General features: G+C 58.1%; 1 protein-coding gene across 9 annotated transcripts in view; it reads left to right on the plus strand.

Moving 5' to 3' along the window:
• ADAMTS14 (ADAM metallopeptidase with thrombospondin type 1 motif 14) overlaps nucleotides 1-19621 on the plus strand; it is a 115615-nt gene that overhangs the window by 74147 nt on the left and 21847 nt on the right. For 7 of the 9 annotated variants that reach the window (XM_047825603.1, XM_047825611.1, XM_047825612.1 and 4 more), the window contains 9 exons: nucleotides 5148-5231; nucleotides 5943-6090; nucleotides 8407-8512; nucleotides 10227-10370; nucleotides 10807-10999; nucleotides 12426-12539; nucleotides 14787-14935; nucleotides 16795-16970; nucleotides 19451-19584. In XM_047825603.1, the coding sequence (XP_047681559.1) occupies nucleotides 5148-5231; nucleotides 5943-6090; nucleotides 8407-8512; nucleotides 10227-10370; nucleotides 10807-10999; nucleotides 12426-12539; nucleotides 14787-14935; nucleotides 16795-16970; nucleotides 19451-19584 (1248 nt within the window). The remainder of the gene's footprint in view (nucleotides 1-5147; nucleotides 5232-5942; nucleotides 6091-8406; nucleotides 8513-10226; nucleotides 10371-10806; nucleotides 11000-12425; nucleotides 12540-14786; nucleotides 14936-16794; nucleotides 16971-19450; nucleotides 19585-19621) is intronic. The other 2 variants (XM_047825609.1, XM_047825610.1) reach the window with 1 other exon arrangement.

The following is a 19621-nucleotide window of genomic DNA, read 5'->3' on the forward strand; positions in this document are numbered from 1 at the left end:
TACTGATGCGTTATTGTTAATGAAAGCCCGTATTTGTTTCAGATTCCCCCTATTTGCCCCTAAGGTCCTTTGTTTTTGCTCTAAGACCGCATCCAGGGCACCAGGTTACGGCATGCAGGCTGTGGCTGCATCAGCCTTTAGGTAGCAGTCACTGCCCTCTCCTGTTTGAGCATGGGGTGGGCTTGAGACCCTGGGGTCATGCTTTCTCAGCACGGCCCCTCCCTGTTTGAGACCTGCCTGGACCTGGCTGCCAGGCTGGTGGATAGGCTGCTCCGGAACTCCTTGGGAGCAGTGTTCCCTAGCATTGTGGGAACTTGGGGCTGGCTGGGGGGCCATTCTCTGCTGGACCCCTGTCCCCGCACTGCCAAAGAGAAGCCCATTTTGGCCTGGTCCAGAAGGGAAGGCTGCCAGCTGCCTCCCCCCCCCCCCCCACCATGGGCTCCCCAGGGGCCTAGCTGTCCCCGCCAGCCGCAGTGGAGCCCCAGGCATTTCTGCTGTCGGTACCTGGGGTCTGATCCTCCCTTTGGGCCGGAACACAGATTCAGAGTTCCCAACCCCCTTCCCTTCTTCCTGCTCCCTGGGTTTGGCCACAAGTCCCCCGGGAGGCCTTGGCCATGCAGGGTTACAGCACAACAGAGAAGGGGCTCTAGCCACGACTCCCTGGCTGGCCGTGTTGCTGTTTACTGGATGTGGAAACCTGCTTCACTTATCTTCTCTCCTAGGCCACAGAAAGCCCACTCCAGCCAGCCTGCCACAGGAGCTGGTTCTGGAAAAACAGCTGTGTGGAGTGGCTCAGAGTCACAAAGCATCAGAGTTTAAATCTGAGCCTTCCCACTTTCCAGCTGGGTGGCCTTGGGCAAGTTACTTAACCGCTCTGAGCCTTGGATTTCTCACCCGTGAGACGGGAATAATTCCACTCTCCGTAGGCTGGCGTGAGGTTGTATGCAAGCCCTCACATGGTGCCCGGCACGTAGTAGGTGTTCAGGGAATAGCGGCTCTTTCTCCAACCCTCGTGGTCTCTAGCTTCTGTTACATTATCATGGACCTTCTCCCTTCTGCTGTTCTGTGCCCCCTTGACCAGAGTGAGTCCTGACGTTTGCTTGATTTTCTAGTATATGCCCAGTGGCCGTCCCAAGCCAATATCTGATGTGGAACGCTACCCTGGGGTCTTGGCAGGGGATGTTGACCTTGGCTGAGGTGGGGAAGAAGGACACCAGACATAGCCTTCTTTTCTGCCCTGTGGGCGTCTCTTGATGTATCCCGCTGGGACCCACAGCCGCGGGAAGCAGTTCCAGGTCTCCCCAGAGCTGGCGCACGGGCCTGACCTTTGGCATTGGGAGGGTGGAGGCCGACAGCCAGTTCTTGAGCGCACAGCCAGATTAGAGCCTGCCAGGGGGCCGCCCGCTCGAGGGCCGGGGTCCTGGGCCTCTCAGGAGGCTGCACCTCTTGGCTGTGGCTCCCCCTCCTGGCTGTGGCTCCAGCACCAGCTCACGGCTGTGGCTGGGACCTGTGTGCCAGGGCACTTCTGCAGCCCTGTCCAGCCCCCTCCTTGGCCTGTGGAAAGGGTCAGGACAGCTTCAGCTGAATCAGAGCCCTATTCAAGGGCTGGGGGTGATGGGGGTGTGTGCAGATGAGGGTGCCAGGGCACCCCAGACAGACCCCACTAGGGGATGTGGAATGGCAGGGCCAACCCCACCTTTTTTTTTTTAAGTTTATTTTGAGAGAGAGGGAGAGGGAGCGCATGAGCAGGGGAGGGGCAGAGAGAGGGAGAGAGAGAGAATCCCAAGCAGGCTCCACACTGTCAGTCCACGGCCCGATGTAGGGCTCGAACTTACGAACAGTGAGATCATGACCTGAGCTGAAATCAGGAATCCGATGCTTAACCAACTGAGCTACCCAGGGCCCCCCTCCTTTTTTAAATGAGGGAATAAGGGTGTGAAATAGAATTACCCTATTTTTATCTCCTGATTTAGCATAAGAAAAGACTAGACTTGCTCATTGCTGAACCCTGCTGCTCTCAGAGCTTCAGAACTGTTCACCCACTCTTACACCCTGGGCCACCTGTTGGGGATCACTTTCCACCTTACTTTCCTGCAGACCTGCAGACAGTGGGGTCTGGGTGGCTCCGTTTCTGTTTCCTTGATTGACAATGGCTTCTTTCATCGTGGTTCTTACAAGCTGGTTTGCTGGGCCCAGGATTGTGGGTTGACGGTTTCTTTATCTTGGGACTTTGGTGCTATTACTTCAGCGTCTCCCCTGGTCACTGCTGACAACCTACCCCTAACCAGATGGATGGTCCTTCCTTGGCAAGTGGCCTGTCGTCTCTCTCGCCGCCTGGAAAGTTTTCTGTTTCACTGACGTGAGCACGGAGAGAAGTCCCCTGAGAGATCGTGGCCGCCATCTCTCCCGGGGAAAGGAGCAGATACGCCCCGTGGGACTTCCAGAGAGAGACTTGAGGCCAGTGGAGGAGGCGGACGGGAAGGTTCAGTGGGGCTCACGGCGCCCAGAACTTTCTAACGGGCTAGCACACACGTTGCTGGAAGTGTGGGAGCGTGGGCTGGGAAGAGATTCCCATCGCGTGGGGGGCTGGCCTCAGCTGCCCTGATTACCACCGGCCTGGGGCTCTCTGGATGGTTCCGCGTGACTCCTGCCTTTCTCTCCCCTGCCCTGAACCTCTGCCCATCTCCTCCGAAAGGCCCGTGACCTTCTCCAGCGGGACGTGTTCTGGGTCCTCCAGCAAGTCCTCCCTGACCCCTCCCTCCCACATGTACACCACCTTCCTTTCCCCCAGCTCCTGGGGTCTAGGTACATCCGTCCCTGAAGCATTTGGTCGCCAGATTATTTCAGAGTGCTGTACTGAGTGGGGTCTCTCCGGATGGTGTGTCCCCTTCTGCTTGCTCAGTATTGCATTTAGTCCAGTTACCCGGAGTGGGAGGTGGCATCGGAAGGCCCCGCTCAACCCCCACCAGTGATGGACACTCGGGCTCTGATCCTACTTCTTGTTCAGAGAGGCAGCAGCCTCCTCCCCAGTCCCACCTCGAAGACTTCCCCGTGTCCTGGGCCGGAGATGCCAGCCCTTGGAGCAGGCGTCACTGGGGGCTTTGGTGGGTGGCTTTGGCCTGCCGAGTGTGGGGACAGTAAGGAAGGATTCGGGCAGCAACCTGCCTGGCCCGCTTTGGCGAGAGACAGAGCAGGAAGACAGTGGCCCCCTGAGAATTTCCAAAAGCCTAGAGGCCGTGCGGACGCCTCCACCCAAGCATTCCAGCGACTGATCTCTTTTCCTGCCCTGGGGCAACCGGTGGGGTTTCCATGTGTACATGTGGGGCACAGATGTGTCTGTGTGGAGCGTGCCCTGCTTATCACCCCGTCGCTGGTCTGCTTGCCCGCAGGGCACATCAGGGAGGTCTGAGACACTGACCACGTAGAAGGCCACGTTCTGAGTTGGAGGGGCTGAAATGTCAAGGTTATTTAAGAGTTACTCCGGTGCGGATTATTTTGGCAGAACAGGAGAGAATTCTTAGGTTGGACTTGTTTGGGAGAAAGTGTGTGTGTGGCCGGTCGGCACCCCCGTCTTCCACCGCACAGTTCTCCTGTGACAGCCATTAGGATGCCCATTCTACAGAAACAGAAACAGAGGTCCCAAGGCGTTGCCTGATGTGCCCTAAGCCGCAGAGCTAGGACCCGAACCCGGGACTCTGGCCCCCAGTAACTGCATTGCTTCACCAGTGCTGTGCTCTGACACTGACCCACCGAGCGAGTCACCGAGCGAGTCTCGGGGGTTACGTCCAGCTAGGGGATTAATTATCTAAGTCGTGGCCCATCATACGCAGACATTAGAGATGATACTTTTTTTAAAAAGTTTATTTTGAGTGGGGAGGGGCAGAGAGGGAGAGAGAGAACCCCAAGGAGGCTCCACACTGTCAGCAGAACCCGACGTGGGGCTCGATCCCACGAACCGTGAAATCATGACCTGAGCCAAAACCAAGACTCGGATGCTTAACCGACTGAGCCACCCAGGCGCCCCCTAGAGGTGATGCTTTTAAACATACAGAATACTGTTTCATGAAACAACCAATGTATTAACGGTATATTCAGTATGATTACTGTTTTGTAAATTGAGCCTCCCCCTCCCCCCCGCCCGCCCACCGCGCACACACACACACACGCACGCGCGCGCACACACACACACACACAGATACGCACCCGGCAAGAAGCATGTTAACTGTGGTTATTGTACATCTGGCTGATTGTAGTTTGGGCAATTTGATTTTCCTCTTTCACCTTTTTTTTGTACTTTTCAAAGTTTACAGGGTGAAATGTTTTATATTCAGAAAAAAAGTTAAAACAAAAAAGCTGGAATTGTTCAAGGGGCATCCTTAGGAGATGGGCACTCAGGGGAGGGTGAGCTGCCTGTCTCTGGGGGTGGACAGACAGAGCCTCGTCCATCTGTCATGGACACTGTTCCGGCTCTCCTGATTCAGGGAGTAGGAGGGATAGCATTCTTTGGCGGCCTGTGCGGGACACTGCCCCACGGACCCCTGGGCCTGTGGGAGAAGGGAGTTTTCCAAGGCCATGGTCCTCAAACTTGACCGTGGCTGAGCATCCCCGGGGATTGTGTTCAGATTACAGACTCTGACTTGGGAGGTGGGCCCGAGACTCTGCATTTCCAAGGTCCTCGTGTACTTTCCCTTGGATTTGCCGTGGAAAAGTGCCCGGGCACTACGGAGCAGACAGACGATTCCGGTGGCAATTGGAGGGGTACCCAGGGGCTTGAGGATGAGCGACCCGGGCCGGGGGACATTTGTGGAAGGACTCTCCTGAGCCGTGGAAAGATGAGTCTTTGTCAGAGGGCTGAGTGTGAGGCCAGCCCCTCACACTTGGCTTCGTGGAGAGAGTGCACAGGTGGAACTAGGCGGGGCAGGATTTGAATCCCAGGTCTGCAGCAACTTAGCGGTGTGGCCTTGGGAAGGTCATTTTGCCTCTCTCTGCCTCAGTGTCTTCGTCTGTACAGTAGGGAGAAGAATGCTGCCTGAAAAGGCCGTGGTGAGGATAACACGGGTCAGGTGCCTGGCTCAGTACCTGCTGTGTGGTAGGCTCTTGACAAACGTTTGCTTCCCTTAAAATTGCATGCTCTTTTCTCCTTGCAGGTGGATGAGATTTACCACGATGAGTCCCTGGGCGCCCACATAAACATTGCCCTTGTCCGCTTGATCATGGTCGGCTACCGGCAGGTGACCACCTCCCTTCTGCAACTGGCAGGGTTTGGAGGGAGAGGGGGTGGGGGACCGGTGCATCGGACGGGCTGTGGTGTGGGGAGGGGCTGGTCAGCATGTAGGAAGCATTTTGTTCCCAGAATCAGAACCCTGAGACCGTTAGAGTTGAGGCTTCAGGGGCAGAGGCATTTGGGGATGTTAAGCGGGGCCTGGGGGATTCCCTGCAGTCTGGAAGCAGGCAGTCCTATGCCCTGGCAGCTGGAGATCCCTCTCCTTGAGGACCCCGTGCGGAAATGGGCTCTGAGCCGGGCAGTGACCGCGAGACAAGTCCTGCTCTGGTTGGACCCTGGGGCCCTGGACTCTGCAGTCTTAGACCGACTGGTGGCTTCTTCTCCCCCGAGTGGGGGTGGCAGTAGCACCTTCCTCCAGGGGCTGTTGTGAAGATTAGATGAGACCACGAACACAAGGCACAGAAGTGCTCAGAGCTACCCCCGCCTTGCAGCTCGGTTGAGGGATGCGAGAGAATGCGCGTTGAGTTCCCGGCCGACAGGTGTCCCGGCACAGGGCCTGGCACGCGAGTGTTCCCCGAAGCGGGAGGGCTGTGCGCATGCACAGCGACCTGGGGACCGGCACCGCGTCCCACGGGCCTCGGTGTCCTCTGCCACCGGGAGGGGAACGACGGGTGCCCGCTGGCAACCCCCTCTCTGTTGACGCTCTTGGCCCCCGCAGTCTCTGAGCCTGATCGAGCGGGGGAACCCCTCTCGCAGCCTGGAGCAGGTATGTCGCTGGGCACACTCTCAGCAGCGCCAGGATCCCAGCCACGCAGAGCACCATGACCACGTCGTCTTCCTCACCCGGCAGGACTTTGGGCCCTCAGGTACGCAAGGTACTGTATTTGCTGTGGCCAGGTGTTGCAGCTGCAGGGCAGAGGCCGGGGCTCGGGGCTGGGCTCTCTGGAGCCACCCGAGGAGCTCTGAGGAGCCAGTCAACAGAGAGATTCATGGGACTCTGGAGAAGGACCTGGCCCATCTGGATGGGCAAGCTTTAGAGTGGTTTCCTCGGGGATCAGGGGAAGTGAATGGGTCCCCGCTCTGGTCCCTGCTGTCTGGGTCGAGCCTGCGGGTGGCCGCGAGTGGTCAGGCTTACTGTCCCAGAGCCTGGCTGCGGGAAGACCCGTCAGCATCTTCAAGGTGCTTCTGTTCCCCAGCCCCCCCACCCCCCACCCCCGTATCGATATGGGCTCATCACAGGCCTCGGGGCACCTAGCAGGGCATGTGTGTGGACACGCTCCACACCTCTCTGTGCAGCGACCCAAGCTCACTTCTTCTCCCCTGGTCCTCCCACCTGCCGAGTGGGGAGAAAACAGTTGCCGCTTTCCCCCATTCCAGCCCGCCACAAGGGCTGAGGGAGGCCTGAAATAAATGCCTGTGGTCGTGCGTGCTCTGCAGACACGTGAAGCTTTGGTCACTCGCAGTTTTCCCGGTGGGGAAACTGAGGCACAGAGTGGCGAAGAGGCTTGCCCCTGCCCTCTAGCAGAGACGAGACAGATCTGCAGCTCTGACTGGATCTTCAGGCTCCGAGTTGAGGGCTTTCTAGTTTTTCCCGGTCTGATTCCAGAAGGGAGTCAGCTGGCCATGCCTCTATCCAAAGCCTCCTTGTCTGAATCCCCGAAGTGTCAAGTGTGGGGTTTGCTCTCTCACACACACACACACACACACACACACACACACAGATATACGTGTACACGGATCACATAGATACACACGCTTACGCATGTGGATACATGTACGTACTTACACGTGCGTGCTCGTGCACAGACACATGTGACCAGACGTACCAACACGTGTGCAGGTGTATCCCCACGTCTCACGTAGAGTAAACCTCAGAACTCCAGGACAGTAGAGGCCCCAGGAAGCTCCTTCACACCGCAGCCTCTCACTAGAGTCCCCCGAAGCGTCTCAGATAAAAGAGCATTTGAGCAATTCTGAAGACCGGGTAGAGTCGTCTGGGGCTGGATAACCGCAGCCCCAGGCAGGAAGTGCTTTCTGCCCTCACCCCTTCTCCGAGGTCTTTCCCAGCCCAGCCTTCCCTCCCAGCCTATAACGGGGCCCCGGGGAGGCTGGGAAGCAGGCCCCTTAGAACGCAGGCCTCGTGGGGTGGCCTGGGTGGCTCAGTTGGTTAAGCGTCTGATTCTTGATTTCGGCTCAGGTCGTGATCTCACAGTTCGTGGGATGGAGCCCCACGTTGGGCCCTGCGGTGACGGCGAGGAGCCTGCTTGGGATTCTCTCTCTCTCTCTCTCTCTCTCTCTCTCTCTCTCTCTTTCTGCCCCTCACCCATGGACATGTGCTTTTTTTTCCTCTGTCTTCAAATAAGTAAATAAAAAAGAATTCAGGCCTCACACACAGTAGCTAGTTAGCAAACATTACTGGGGCTGCTACATGCAGCCCCCTGCACTGCCTTTCTGTGTCCCCCCCCCAGCACGTCCCCCCCTCCCCTCCCCTGCAGAGTCTTACCTGTCCTCTGGGCCCAGCCCTGTGCCCGCCGCCCCCCCCGCCATGAGCCATTACCTGGTGGCCCTCAACCCCCTTAGTTGAATCTGTTCTCTCCTCCACATGCCCCCTGCGCACGCATGATGCCCCTTGACTGTAGCCTTGAGGGCCCTCGTGTGAGCTGACCTCTTACCACCTAGTCTCTCTGCTAAGCCATCTGCTCCTTAAGTGTGGGCGTGTGGCAGGGGCAGGGACAGGGGCAGGGCAGGGGGGCTCGGATCTGATTCCTCTGGTTCCCCATAGAATGTAACACAGTGTACCCCTGCCCTCCCCATCAAAAAGTATTTGGAATGTGTTTGTTGACTGACCAGCTGACTGGCTGGCTAGGGGGGCACAGCGTGGAAGTCGGGTTTGGGCAGGCTTGGGGCATCTGGAAATCCCACTGCCTTGATTAGAGGAGGCTGTGGGCCCTGAGGGGCTCCGTGGAGCTTTAGGGTGTGGGGGCATTTGGCTCGGGGTTGCTGTACTGAGGGGGGGGGGGGCGGGGGGGCGGGCCTTGCAAGGATCCTTCTTCCTCCAGGCAGCCTCTGGCAGTGACCACGTCAGGATGTCCCTGCAGTGGCTGGTCAGTCACAGACCTCATTGAGTCCTGCTTTACCTCCCCGTGACCTCTCTGTCCGCCCTCTCTCCCTCTCCCCGGCAGGGTATGCGCCTGTCACTGGCATGTGCCACCCGTTGAGAAGCTGTACCCTCAACCACGAGGATGGCTTCTCCTCGGCCTTCGTGGTGGCTCACGAGACCGGCCACGTGTAAGTGGCGCCGGGAGGGCGGGCTGTGCCGGGAGCTCCGAGGGGTTCTGCGGGTGTGGGAGGCTTTATCCCAGATCAGGCCCCCATCCCAGTGTCCCGGGAGATGCCAGAGGAGCTGCCCACGCACTGAGGCCCAGCGCTGATGGGAACGGAGCCCAGGGGCCCAGATGGCAATTCTGGGCCCGCGTTGGGTCCGAGCCCCCAAATCCCAGGGCCACGGAAAACCAGACGTGGCCCTGTCTCTGGGCAGGCGGATGCACTATCCCGTCATAGGAGGTGGTCTGTTCTCTGGACGGTCTCTCTCCCACGTCCCATGCACAACTCAAGACCCTTCTGAGAGCTGTCCCGGCCCACACTGGTGCTCGGTGCACACAGGGCGCTGGTCTGAGCCCATCTTCAACAGGTGCACAGAGGCTCCGGCCTCAGGCCAGGCTGGCGGCTTGCTTGCTTGATCCTCGGGCCTGGATTTTGTTGGGAGCATATCCGTTCATGCGACCAACATTTCTTGAGCACCCACTGTGCGCCAGGCCCCGTTGTAGGGATGGACTGCCGTGGAGACTAGGCCAGAGAAGCTACGTTCCGGGAGAAAGCAGATAAGCCACTGACATCTAGCGTGTCCTCTGGTAATGTGCCCATGCTACAGTCATGCCTCCTGGCGTCGTCTGCCCAGAGGGCAGAGCTGAGGGACGCACTCCTGGCCCGGCCCCTCCCCAGGGCACACGCGGAGGGAGGGCTCTGTGCTGCAGGTGAAGAGCCTGGGGAGCAGGGGAGTGGGCCAGCCCAGAGGGGTTCTGCCCCCCGCTGTCTGCCGTGCCCCTCTCCACACCGGCCGTGTCAGCACAGAGACCATGTGGACTTCATCCCAGCTCTTCCCCTCACCGGGCGGTGACCCCTTGTCTCCCGGGCCTCAGTTTCCTCCTCTGCAGCATGGAGGCTGACACCCGGGGTACCCCTGAGGTCTCTTCCTGCCCATGGTTCCACATATTTTAGAGCTGGGAGTTTGTCTTCCTGTACGTGGGAGGCAGGGGGGTCCACTCTTCCCAAAGCAGAGACCTCTCCCTGTGGAGAGCCAAGGTCAGCACCAGAGGTCCCTGTGTCTGTCTAGTGGTCAAGGCCAGACGCAGCCACCTGGGAGTACTTGAGAATTTAGAACCTCAGGGCTTTGGCACATTAAGTACTAATTATAAAAAGAACCAAGCTTTTAAATTTAGACTATCATCATGGTAGGTGTGTACCAGGCACAGAGCTCCGTGCTAAAGTACTACGGGGTCTCGGAGAAGCTTAAGTAAGCCACTCGGTAAATGAGGTTGAGCTGAACCAAATGAAGACCGGGTCCTTGTACTTGAACGCCTTGGGTCTGGCGAAGAGACAGCACGTCGTGGCATGTGAGGTGTTAATGGTGGGGCAAGTGGCCGCCACCGTGGGAGGTCAGCCCTCAGTCAGGGTGGCCAGGGAGGGTGTCTGGGGTCGGAGTGGGGCTTGAGCTGGCCATGGAAGCCGTGAGGGTGGGGTGGGGTTTGAGGAGGGGGCAGGAGGGCAGAATGAGTCCAGCCCCACTGGGGAGCAGGGGGGACCCTCAGCTTCCGTCCAGTTTGAAGCCTGGTCAGGGCATGGTCTCCCACTGCTGTTCCACCTGCCTGTTTTCCCGGGGACGGGCTCCCTGGCATGACTCAGGATTCCCGTCTTCCCCCCCTCCCCCACCGCCACCCTCTAGGCTCGGCATGGAGCATGACGGTCAGGGGAATGGCTGCGCGGACGAGACCAGCCTGGGCAGCGTCATGGCACCCCTGGTGCAGGCTGCCTTCCACCGCTTCCACTGGTCCCGCTGCAGCAAAGTGGAGCTGAGCCGCTACCTCCCGTAGGTCACCTCCACCTCCGGGCTGGGGACTGGGGAGCATGCAGCCTGCCCTTCATCCCCACCCCCCCCCCCCCCCCCCCCCGCCCAGCCATCTCCCTCCCTGTACCTCCCTGGCCTCCACACACGCTCAGTTCCCAGGTCACCAGGGGCCCAGGACAAGCTTTAGACTCAGGAGCTCAAGGCCAAGAATGGGTACAGAGAGGACTTGGGGGGGGGGGCAGGTGTGGGCAGAGACACTGTCACCCACCTCAGGCGGCAGCTGGCCAGGGCCCCGAGTACGTCCTGTGTGGCGGCCTGACTTTTCTTCCCTCGGTGCAATGAGCCCTCAAATGGTCCAGGGACCAAGCCTTCCTCCCTGGAAGACACGGCTCCTAGCGGAGGGCAGCAATGATGGATTCCTGCAGGCCTTCTTTGCTCCTTAAACCCCCACCTCCAGGAAAGGAGAGCTGGGGAGCACCGGCCTCAGCCTGGCTCACCTCCTTGTCTCCGCCGGCAGCTCCTACGACTGCCTCCTCGATGACCCCTTTGCGCCCGCCTGGCCCCAGCCCCCGGAGCTGCCGGGCATTGACTACTCGATGGACGAGCAGTGCCGCTTTGACTTCGGCTCTGGATACCATACCTGCTCTGCGGTGAGTTCCCACCAGCCTGTGACTGCTGGAGAATCAGGGCCGTGTCCGTCTGTGACCCAGGCTGGTCCTGCACAGAACATCTTCCTCCCTCCTGGCCAGGTAGCCTGGTGATGGGCCCACAGGCTCCGTGCCAGCTGCCATGGCGGGGGGGGGGGGGGGGGGGGAATCCAGGGCGACCGGCACCTGGCCCCGCCACCTTCTGCTACATAACTTCCCCACCCAGTCCCACCTTTGGGGGCAGGTGTGTGCAGTGGCTGGGGGATGCTTTACTCCTGGGAAAGATGGAACATAGTAGAACAGAGCGGCAGGTGACTGGTGGGATCCTGGCTGGGCTGGGTTATCAGGGAGCTTATCTGCCAGGCAGTTCCTCTGTCACATCAGCCACTGGGCTCTCGCCTGATGGAGGAATAGTTGCCTCTGTCTGCTTTTCAGGGATTTGGTAGGATGATTTGGGCTGATTCGTCACCCTTGTGAAATTCTCCTGTGTCGCCACATAACTCTTCTCCAGGCGGTGAATTGCATGCCCCCCCCCCCACCGCACCCCATGCCCAGGAGACACATATAAGGGGGCATAGCCCTTCCTTACCTGCAGAACAGGGCGAGGGAGAGCCTGGCCCTGGGGATTAGCTAGAGCCACCCAGGAGAGAACGGAGCAGCTGCTAACCAGCGTCCAGGCAGAGGCTCAGAGAAGGGGACATCCCAGGGCAGGGGTCTTTCTGAGGGGTCAGGCCTTGGTGACTCCAGCGCCTCAAGCCTCCCATCCAGGAATGCAGTCCCCTCCTCAGCTCTGCAGGCCCAGGAGGCTCCGTGTCTGTCCAGGCCACACTGGGACACGTGCTCTCTGAGCTGGGGGTGGAGAGGGATTTCAATGCCCAGGGCTGTATCTGGAGGACACTGGTCTGGCTGGCAGGGGGATGGTAGGAGAGAAAAAAACTGGGCTCTCCTGGACAATGGGAAGCAGGAGATTACCAACATCTGGCACAGCCTGGCGAGACTAGAGGATGCTGGGAGTCCTGACCTTGTCTGGGTGCTTTGGGGTCCTGGCTGGACCGACAGCCCCTTGAAGCCTCGATAGGCACTGGGCTCAGGGGACGTCGGCAGGCCCAAGCCTCCCTGGAGCCTCAGACCCTCGAAACCCTAGTCCCTGCCCAGTGTCACAGGAGGGAGGCCTGGGGGGAGGACAAGGGATGTGGGCTGTGGCCTGCCCCTTCTCGGTGCCCCGCTGGAGGGAAGAGGGGTCACCGGAGGCCATGGCGCTTGGAGTGGGGTCCAGTTTGAGGGTGTGGGCCCTCCTGCCTCCTTCACAGCGCTGTGGCCCCAGCGTCCACCGCACCACTCCTCTCCATCACTGCCCTTTGCCCCCTGGACAACTTGTCAGAGCCTGAGGGCCAGTGTAGCCGGTGACCCCCGTCCCCTTACCGCGCAGTTCCAGACCTTCGAGCCCTGCAAACAGCTGTGGTGCAGCCATCCTGACAACCCGTACTTCTGCAAGACCAAGAAGGGGCCCCCGCTGGACGGGACAGAGTGTGCCCCTGGCCAGGTACCTGCGTTCCCGGGGCTGCAGCAGGAGTGTGCAGGTCCCAGGGGAGCCCCTGCCCCCCAGGCGTGTGGCTGCGTGTGTGTGTGCGTGGAGCCCCCCAGGAACTCATAGGTACACCTTGTCTCCCACACCACAGTCGCTTGCTTCACAGAGTTTGGCATCATCTCACCCCCATTTTACAGATGAGAAGAGCGAGGCCCAGGCAGGCAAAGGAAGGGATGAAGGGAAGACTCCAGGTGTCCTGCCCGCCCCCCTCCCCGGCCCACCATGCTGGTTCTCCCACATGCGTGTTGCCTCCCCTGCCCCAGACCTGCCCTTTCACATATCACCCGGCATGTGTTTGCCCTCTTGAGCGGGTGTGGGTGCCAGGGCATCATTTGTATGGGGGACCTCATGGCCGGGTCTAAGAGCCTGAGGGGTTCTAAAATCCACTTCTGCTATATTGCTGGCCCTTCCCTGATTTCTGTGGTGACCTTGGGCCATTCATTGAACTTCGGGTCCTGCTGACCCCTGACCGAGTGGCCTTTCCACTCTTTGGGTTGTTCTGAATCACTGAGTCACGCTGGAGCAAAGCAGAGAGCTGGGAAGAAGCAGGGTGTTAAGAGAGGCTCCAGGGTTATTACTCAGCCACAGGACCCGCCCCCCTAGCCTGCCCTCTGCCCTCTGCCCTCACGAGGCTCTGCCCGCTCACATCACATGTGGAGGGCTTGCCTCCTCACAGATGGATGGGGCTTCCCACGGCTATGCATGGCCCAGTGGGCTTCACACCTGGCGGGTTCTTACCCCGGAGGCTCGGTACACTGGCTCCTGGTATTTCCAGAGTTCCAGGTCCTTCCGTCACAATTGCATGTGACAATCAATCCGTGGCTCTCAGTTCTGGCTGCAGATTGGAACCATCCGGGGAGCTCTAAAAGTCCCCACCTCTAGAACAGGGAACGACTGCAGGTGGGCACGGAGATCTCTTTGGGGTGATGGAAATGTTCTCAAATTGGACGTGGTGACGGTTGCACAACGCTGTCGATTGTGAAGAATTGTTGACTTGCACACTTGACCGGAGAGACTTTTTGTAGTATGTAAGGTATACTATTGCTGCTGTAAAAACTCCCCACTCCTAGAGATTCTGACTCCGTTGGTCTGGGGTGAAGTCAAAGCATCTGGAGGTGTTTTTTTTTTAATGTTTATTTATTCTTTGAGAGAGAGAGTGCATGCACATGAGCAGGGGAGGGGCAGAGAGAGGGAAACACAGAATCTGAAGCAGGTTCCAGACTCTGAGCTGTCAGCACAGAGCCCAGTGCAGGGTTCGAACTCATGAACTGTGAGATCATGACCTGAGCTGAAGTCGGACGCTTAACCACCTGAGCCACCCAAGCGCCCCAAGGCATCTGGAGTCTTAAAAGCTCCCCAGGTGACTCTAAGGCTGAGAGCCACTCTGTTATCTCTTAAAAAAGACCCAGGGAGCTTTGCTGTACTTCTTACATATTGCCCTGCAGGAGAAGGGGAGGGGGTTACTTTGGTCGAGCCCGCCTTTGTGCCTGGCCCTGAGCTAAGGCCTTTGTGGGTATTACTGCCTTTAGTTCTTAGAACAGTCCCATTTAACAGATGAGTAGACTGAGGCTCAGCAAGGTGAAGTTATGCCAAAGCCCCACATAGCTAATAATGGCCGAGCTGGGGTTCCAGCCCAGGCCTCTCAGACTCCATTCGTATGCCCCCTCCATTTGTGAATGGATGGACCTCCCTGTGTGGCTGGCTTGCCTCCCACAAACACACCGGCCTGTGGCCTCTGAGTGGTGATTTTGAGACACAGAGCCAAGATCTACTCTAGATTAACATGGTGAGACTGTGTCTTCTCTCCCCTATCAGCTCTTTTTTTCTCGGGGGGTGATAAAGCAAATAATTGCATAATTATTACTGTCATTGGCAATACTCTCTGCCATTTTTGGAGGGCTGTGTGTGCCCGGCATTATCTCCTTGGAGGCTCACGGCAGCCCTGGGGGCAGGTGCTGTTATCCACAGTGGACACCAGAGGAATAGGCTCAGGAAGGGGAGCCCTTTGCCGGAGGTCACTTGGCTCGAGGTGTGGGTGGGATTCTGTCACCCTGGGGCTCGTACTCTTAATGTCCCTTTCTCTGGGCTCACCTGTGGCACCCACCAGCTGTGCCATGTGCGCAGTCGGGCACCCTTCCTAGCAGGCTAGGCAGCGGGGGGCGGGGTGCCCAGGGTAACCTCATTCCCTCTGCTCCATCCCAGTGGTGCTTCAAAGGTCACTGCATCTGGAAGTCGCCGGAGCAGACTTACGGCCAGGATGGAGGCTGGAGCTCCTGGACCAAGTTCGGGTCATGTTCACGGTCATGCGGAGGTGGCGTTCGATCCCGGAGCCGGAGCTGTGACAATCCCCCGTGAGTGCTCTTGGCTGAGGTGGGCAGGGCAGGGGACCCCCTCCCTCCCTAGGCCTGAGAAGGGGCTGGGTGAGGAAGGCACCGAGGGCCAGGACACTTGAGAGAAGGACCCTGCAGGTGCCTGTATCCTGATGGTGGGGACCCAAAATTGTTTGGGGGGGGGCCACATCACTTCCACCCGGGCCTGACATCTCCTATCAGGCTGAGATTAGGTCTGAACCGGTGATTCTCAGACTCAAGCGCAGAAGACTCTGGGTGGGCCCAAAGACTCCGCCAGTTTCACGAGTCTGCCTGTGACCCGGATCCTCTGGCTAAGCTTTGAGAAAACACCTTTGAGGAAGCATCTAAATGCTCAGTAGCCATGTTTGTTTTCTACCCCAGGAAGCAAAACTTGACATCGACTCCTGCCTTTCACTGCCCCAGTAAATCCAACGTTCTGGGGGATCGGTCTGTTTCTCCCCTTTTGTCCCCTCTATGGGGATCTCTCCCATGGTTTTGGAACTTCCGAGGGCCAGCTGGCCATGGCCTGCCTCTCCCAGGCTGCTCAGAACAGCCTCGGGCGAGATGAGGGCTGGCGGTGTGGGTCACACGCGGCCGTGCGGGTCAGCCGGCTCCGGGGACCAGGGACGCCGAGACTCCGCTGAACAGCAGGCCCCCTGGATGCTGTGGCTCAGTGTTGGCCACCCTCCCTCGCATCCTCAGGAGGGGTCCTTCACACTCGGCCGTTTACCTCCAGGGATGGGAAGCTCACTACCGCCCAGAGAAGCCTATTCCTGTGTCAGACGGCTGTGCTGACCTTTTGCAAACAGGAGCCAAACGGCCCGCCCCGTAACTTCCACCCGTCGGTGGGGGGAGAGCCGGGGTTGGAGCAGGGCCCTGTGGCGCCCACTCCGAGCAAAACACCTTCCAGGTGGATGGTTATCCCCTCCATCAGAGCTGCCCTCTTTCAAACTCCTCTGTGATAAGAACTATTTTTATTTTACGAGGCTTAAGTGAAAGAATTCAGCGCTGTGCCCAGCCCAGATTAAGCACTAACGGATGACAGCTGCTGTTACAATTATTACCGTGTATCGAGCACTTGCTCCCCGCCAGGTAGAAGGGTGAGCGCTTGGGTGCACGAACCCCCGTGACGCCCCAGCGTCCGGGAGCGGAGCCGCGGTCACCTTCGCCTGGACGCTTGGCATCCGTAACGCTACCCAATCCTCTTAACACGATGGCAGACAGTACAGAGTACGTCATAGGCCATTTCTTATTTATTCCTCACCGACACACCAGGAGGTAGGTGGCCGAAGAGGTATCCGGGTCCCACCTTTAAAGAGGAAATTAAGGCTCAGCGGGACGAAGTGACTTGCCCAAGATTTGCATAGGCGGGACGTGGGGTTAGACCTAGCCAGGCCTTCTCATTCGGGACCCAAGTCTGTTTTTACCACTCCTTAGTTTATTAGGACGCGAAGCAGGTGCAGATGGGAACTCGCGGGGGCACCTTGGGAGGGAGTGCCCCCGTGGTGTCAGGCCGTGAGTCATGGTTCGAAGGGTACACAGAGATAAATGAGACCGGTTTCTCTTCCAGCCCGATTGGAGAGGGTTGCTCATCCCTGGCTCCGTGCTTCTCAGCTCCCCCACCGCCCCTCGCGCAACACACAGGGGAACAGGTGGCATATGCCCCAGGGGTGGGGCGAGAAGAATCTGGAAGGGCTCTGAGCACGGCAGCCCCCACCACGAGCAGCCCTCTAGTTTACGTTCGAGCAGCCGCTTTATGTTCCCCTAGAAGGCCGAGCTGCCCCTGGGGGCCACGCGGGAAGCCTGGCCCTCCCCAGCCTTCCCCCGGCAAGGTCACCGGGTCTCTCTGCCTGCCCCAGCCCAGCCTACGGAGGCCGCCTGTGCTCAGGGCCCATGTTCCAGTACCAGGTGTGCAACAGTGAGGAGTGCCCGGGGCCCCACGAGGACTTCCGGGCCCAGCAGTGTGCGAGGCGCAACTCTTATTACATCCACCGGGACGCCAAGCACAGCTGGATCCCCTACGAGCCAGAAGACGGTGAGTGAGCCCCGCTCCCCCTCCCATCCGCCGTGTCCTTGGGCATCTGCTAGGTGGGCCTCTCGTGCCTGGGGCCACCAGTGGAGGTGGAGGGACGGTGGAGGACAGTCGGCAGGCTGGCCGCCTTTGTGCAGGCCCTTGTCTTTGGGCCGCCGCCCTCCTTAAAGCCATCCCTGATGTGTAGGCTTATGAGGACTGTTCCCTGGCAGGGAAACGATCTGGAACCGGGGCATGTCTTGTCTTTTCTTTTCTTTTTTTTTTTAAGTTTATTTATTTTTGAGAGAGAGAAAAAGTAAGGGGGTGAGGAGGGGCAGAGAGAGGGCAAGAGAGAATCCCAAGCGGGCTGCGTGCTGTCAGTGTGGAGCCCGACGTGGGGCTCAAACCCACAAACCGTGAGATCATGACCTGAGCCGAAGTCGGGCGCTCAACTGACTGAACCCACCCCCCCCCCCCCCAGGTGGCCTTTGAACCAGGGACATTTCACTCAGAGGTGCTGTTGCGGCTGACAGCAGTGTTAGCTGTTGGGGTTGGTGCCTCTCACACGGGTCCCTTACCTGTACGGGAAGGCTCTATACAGGTACAGGTGCCCCGGCTTTGCTGAGAGCCCCAGTCCCGTTAGATACCATACTTTTAGGTTTTACTGGCTGTGCTACTGTTTCAGCAGCTAATGAAAATGATTGAAGAGGCACACAGATGGGAGCCTGTGGCCAGGGATCCTCATACGGACTCCCTCCAGGCTGCTCTGGGACAGACGCAGGCCAGTGCCTGTCTGCTTTGGAGCCTTTCCACTGACGGCTCTTGTAGCGGCAGCAAGATACCAGTGAAGGGGTGGGATTCACGGCCTCTTAGAGCCTTTATGCTGGAAGGGCCCTTAACTGTCCTCTGTGTTCACCTCCCCTGCCAGCCTGTCCATGGTCCTTTGATGGACAGATGCTCACCCCCCACCACACAGCCCTCAGCCTCCGATGGCACCGACTAGAGCAGCCTTTCCTCTCCTGAGCCCAGGGCTGCCTCTTTTAGCCCCTGTTCCAAAGTATTAATTGCAGGGCAATTCAGCTGACATTTAGAATGACAGTCTTCAGATTAGAAGGGACGTTAGAGGCCTCTCCATTGCCCACCGGTGCACAGACCTCTCCAGAATATGATCGCAGAGAGCATTTTCCCTCTGCTTTGAATTCCTCCCATTCTGGGGAGCTCGCCACTGTCCGCTGGCTTCCGTGGCTGCCTGCCTGCCTGGGGCGTACTGGTCAGGATCCTCCCTGTGTGTGAAGTTCAAAGTGGTATTGGATGCTGTGGCTCTGAACTTGAGCCCTGAGTACTGGGGCAAGATGTATCCTAGGAGCCCAGGGACAAGGGGCGGGGAGCCATTTGGTTGCTGAGAAGTTTGGCTAAGGGGGTGGCTCGCTTTGAAAGCCTTGCAGATCCATTCAGATCCAAACAAGCCTCTAGAAGAAGGGGCTTCAAGGCCCATGGGGCAGCTGGGCTTTGGGCTTTCCCAGGACTTTTAGACAAATTCCAGAAAGTTAGCTAAGCCCCAACTTCCCTTTTTCTAAGAAACACAGCAAGTGTTTATATGTTACGTTTTTTGGAACCTTCTTTTAAGGACATCAATAGCCCAGATGGGAAAGAGAACAATTAATTGTTAGAACTAGGAAGGGCCTCCTTTCCACTCTCACTGCAACTTTGTTTTATAAACCCAAACCCAGCCTACTGCCCTGCTTTACTCTCACAGGGTGTCCTGATGTTTGCAATCATGTTGAGATACACTGTTATACATGAGACTGCTGAAGTGTATGTAGAGGTCAGTGTGGGACTCAAGCCAGACTGCCTTGTTTAGAATCCTGGAGTTGGTTCTCAGTGTGTGGCTGTGTGGCCTTGGGCAACTTTCTTAACCTCTCTGGTCCTTGGTCTCCTCCTCTAGAATGCTAGAACTTGCTTCCTAGAACTTACTGAAAAGTTTAAATGAGTTAAGTCACACAAAAAATTTGAGGTCGTGCATCAAGAGTGTGTAGGGGCACCCGGCTGACTCAGTCAGTAGAGCACGTGACTGTTGATCTCGGGATTGTGAGTTCAAGCCCCACATTGGACGTGGAGCCTACTTAAAAAAAAAAAAAGAGTATGTAAAGGTTTTGGAAGTATTTGGTACATGGTAAGCATTCACTATATATTGGCTTATTATTATGGCCATTACTATTATTTTATCACTTGATTTTCTTTAGCATCCTGATGTGGCATTTTATTGATCAGGGATAATAAATAAGGAACAGAGACTCCGAGAGGTCAGCTGATTTGCCCAGGGTCACTAGGCTCATAGGTGACATGGCAGGGACTGTAAGTCCCAGCTCCATACTCAGTGCTCCCCCCCACTGCCCAGAGCTGGCCCAGGAGCTTCCCGCTTGGGACATGCGCTGGTGTCCTTCTGGGCCAGCCTGCTTTCTCCGAGCACAGCTGGGAATGCAGCACGGTCCCTTTCTCCACAGATGCCCAGAAGTGTGAGCTGATCTGCCAGTCGGAGGACACAGGGGATGTGGTCTTCATGAACCAGGTGGTCCACGACGGGACCCGCTGCAGCTACCGGGACCCATACAGCGTCTGTGCCCGCGGCGAATGTGTGGTGGGTTCCCTGCTCCGGGCCACCCACCTTCTGCCTG

Source organism: Prionailurus viverrinus, chromosome D2, assembly GCF_022837055.1.
Source record: "Prionailurus viverrinus isolate Anna chromosome D2, UM_Priviv_1.0, whole genome shotgun sequence".
Lineage (NCBI taxonomy): Eukaryota > Metazoa > Chordata > Mammalia > Carnivora > Felidae > Prionailurus > Prionailurus viverrinus.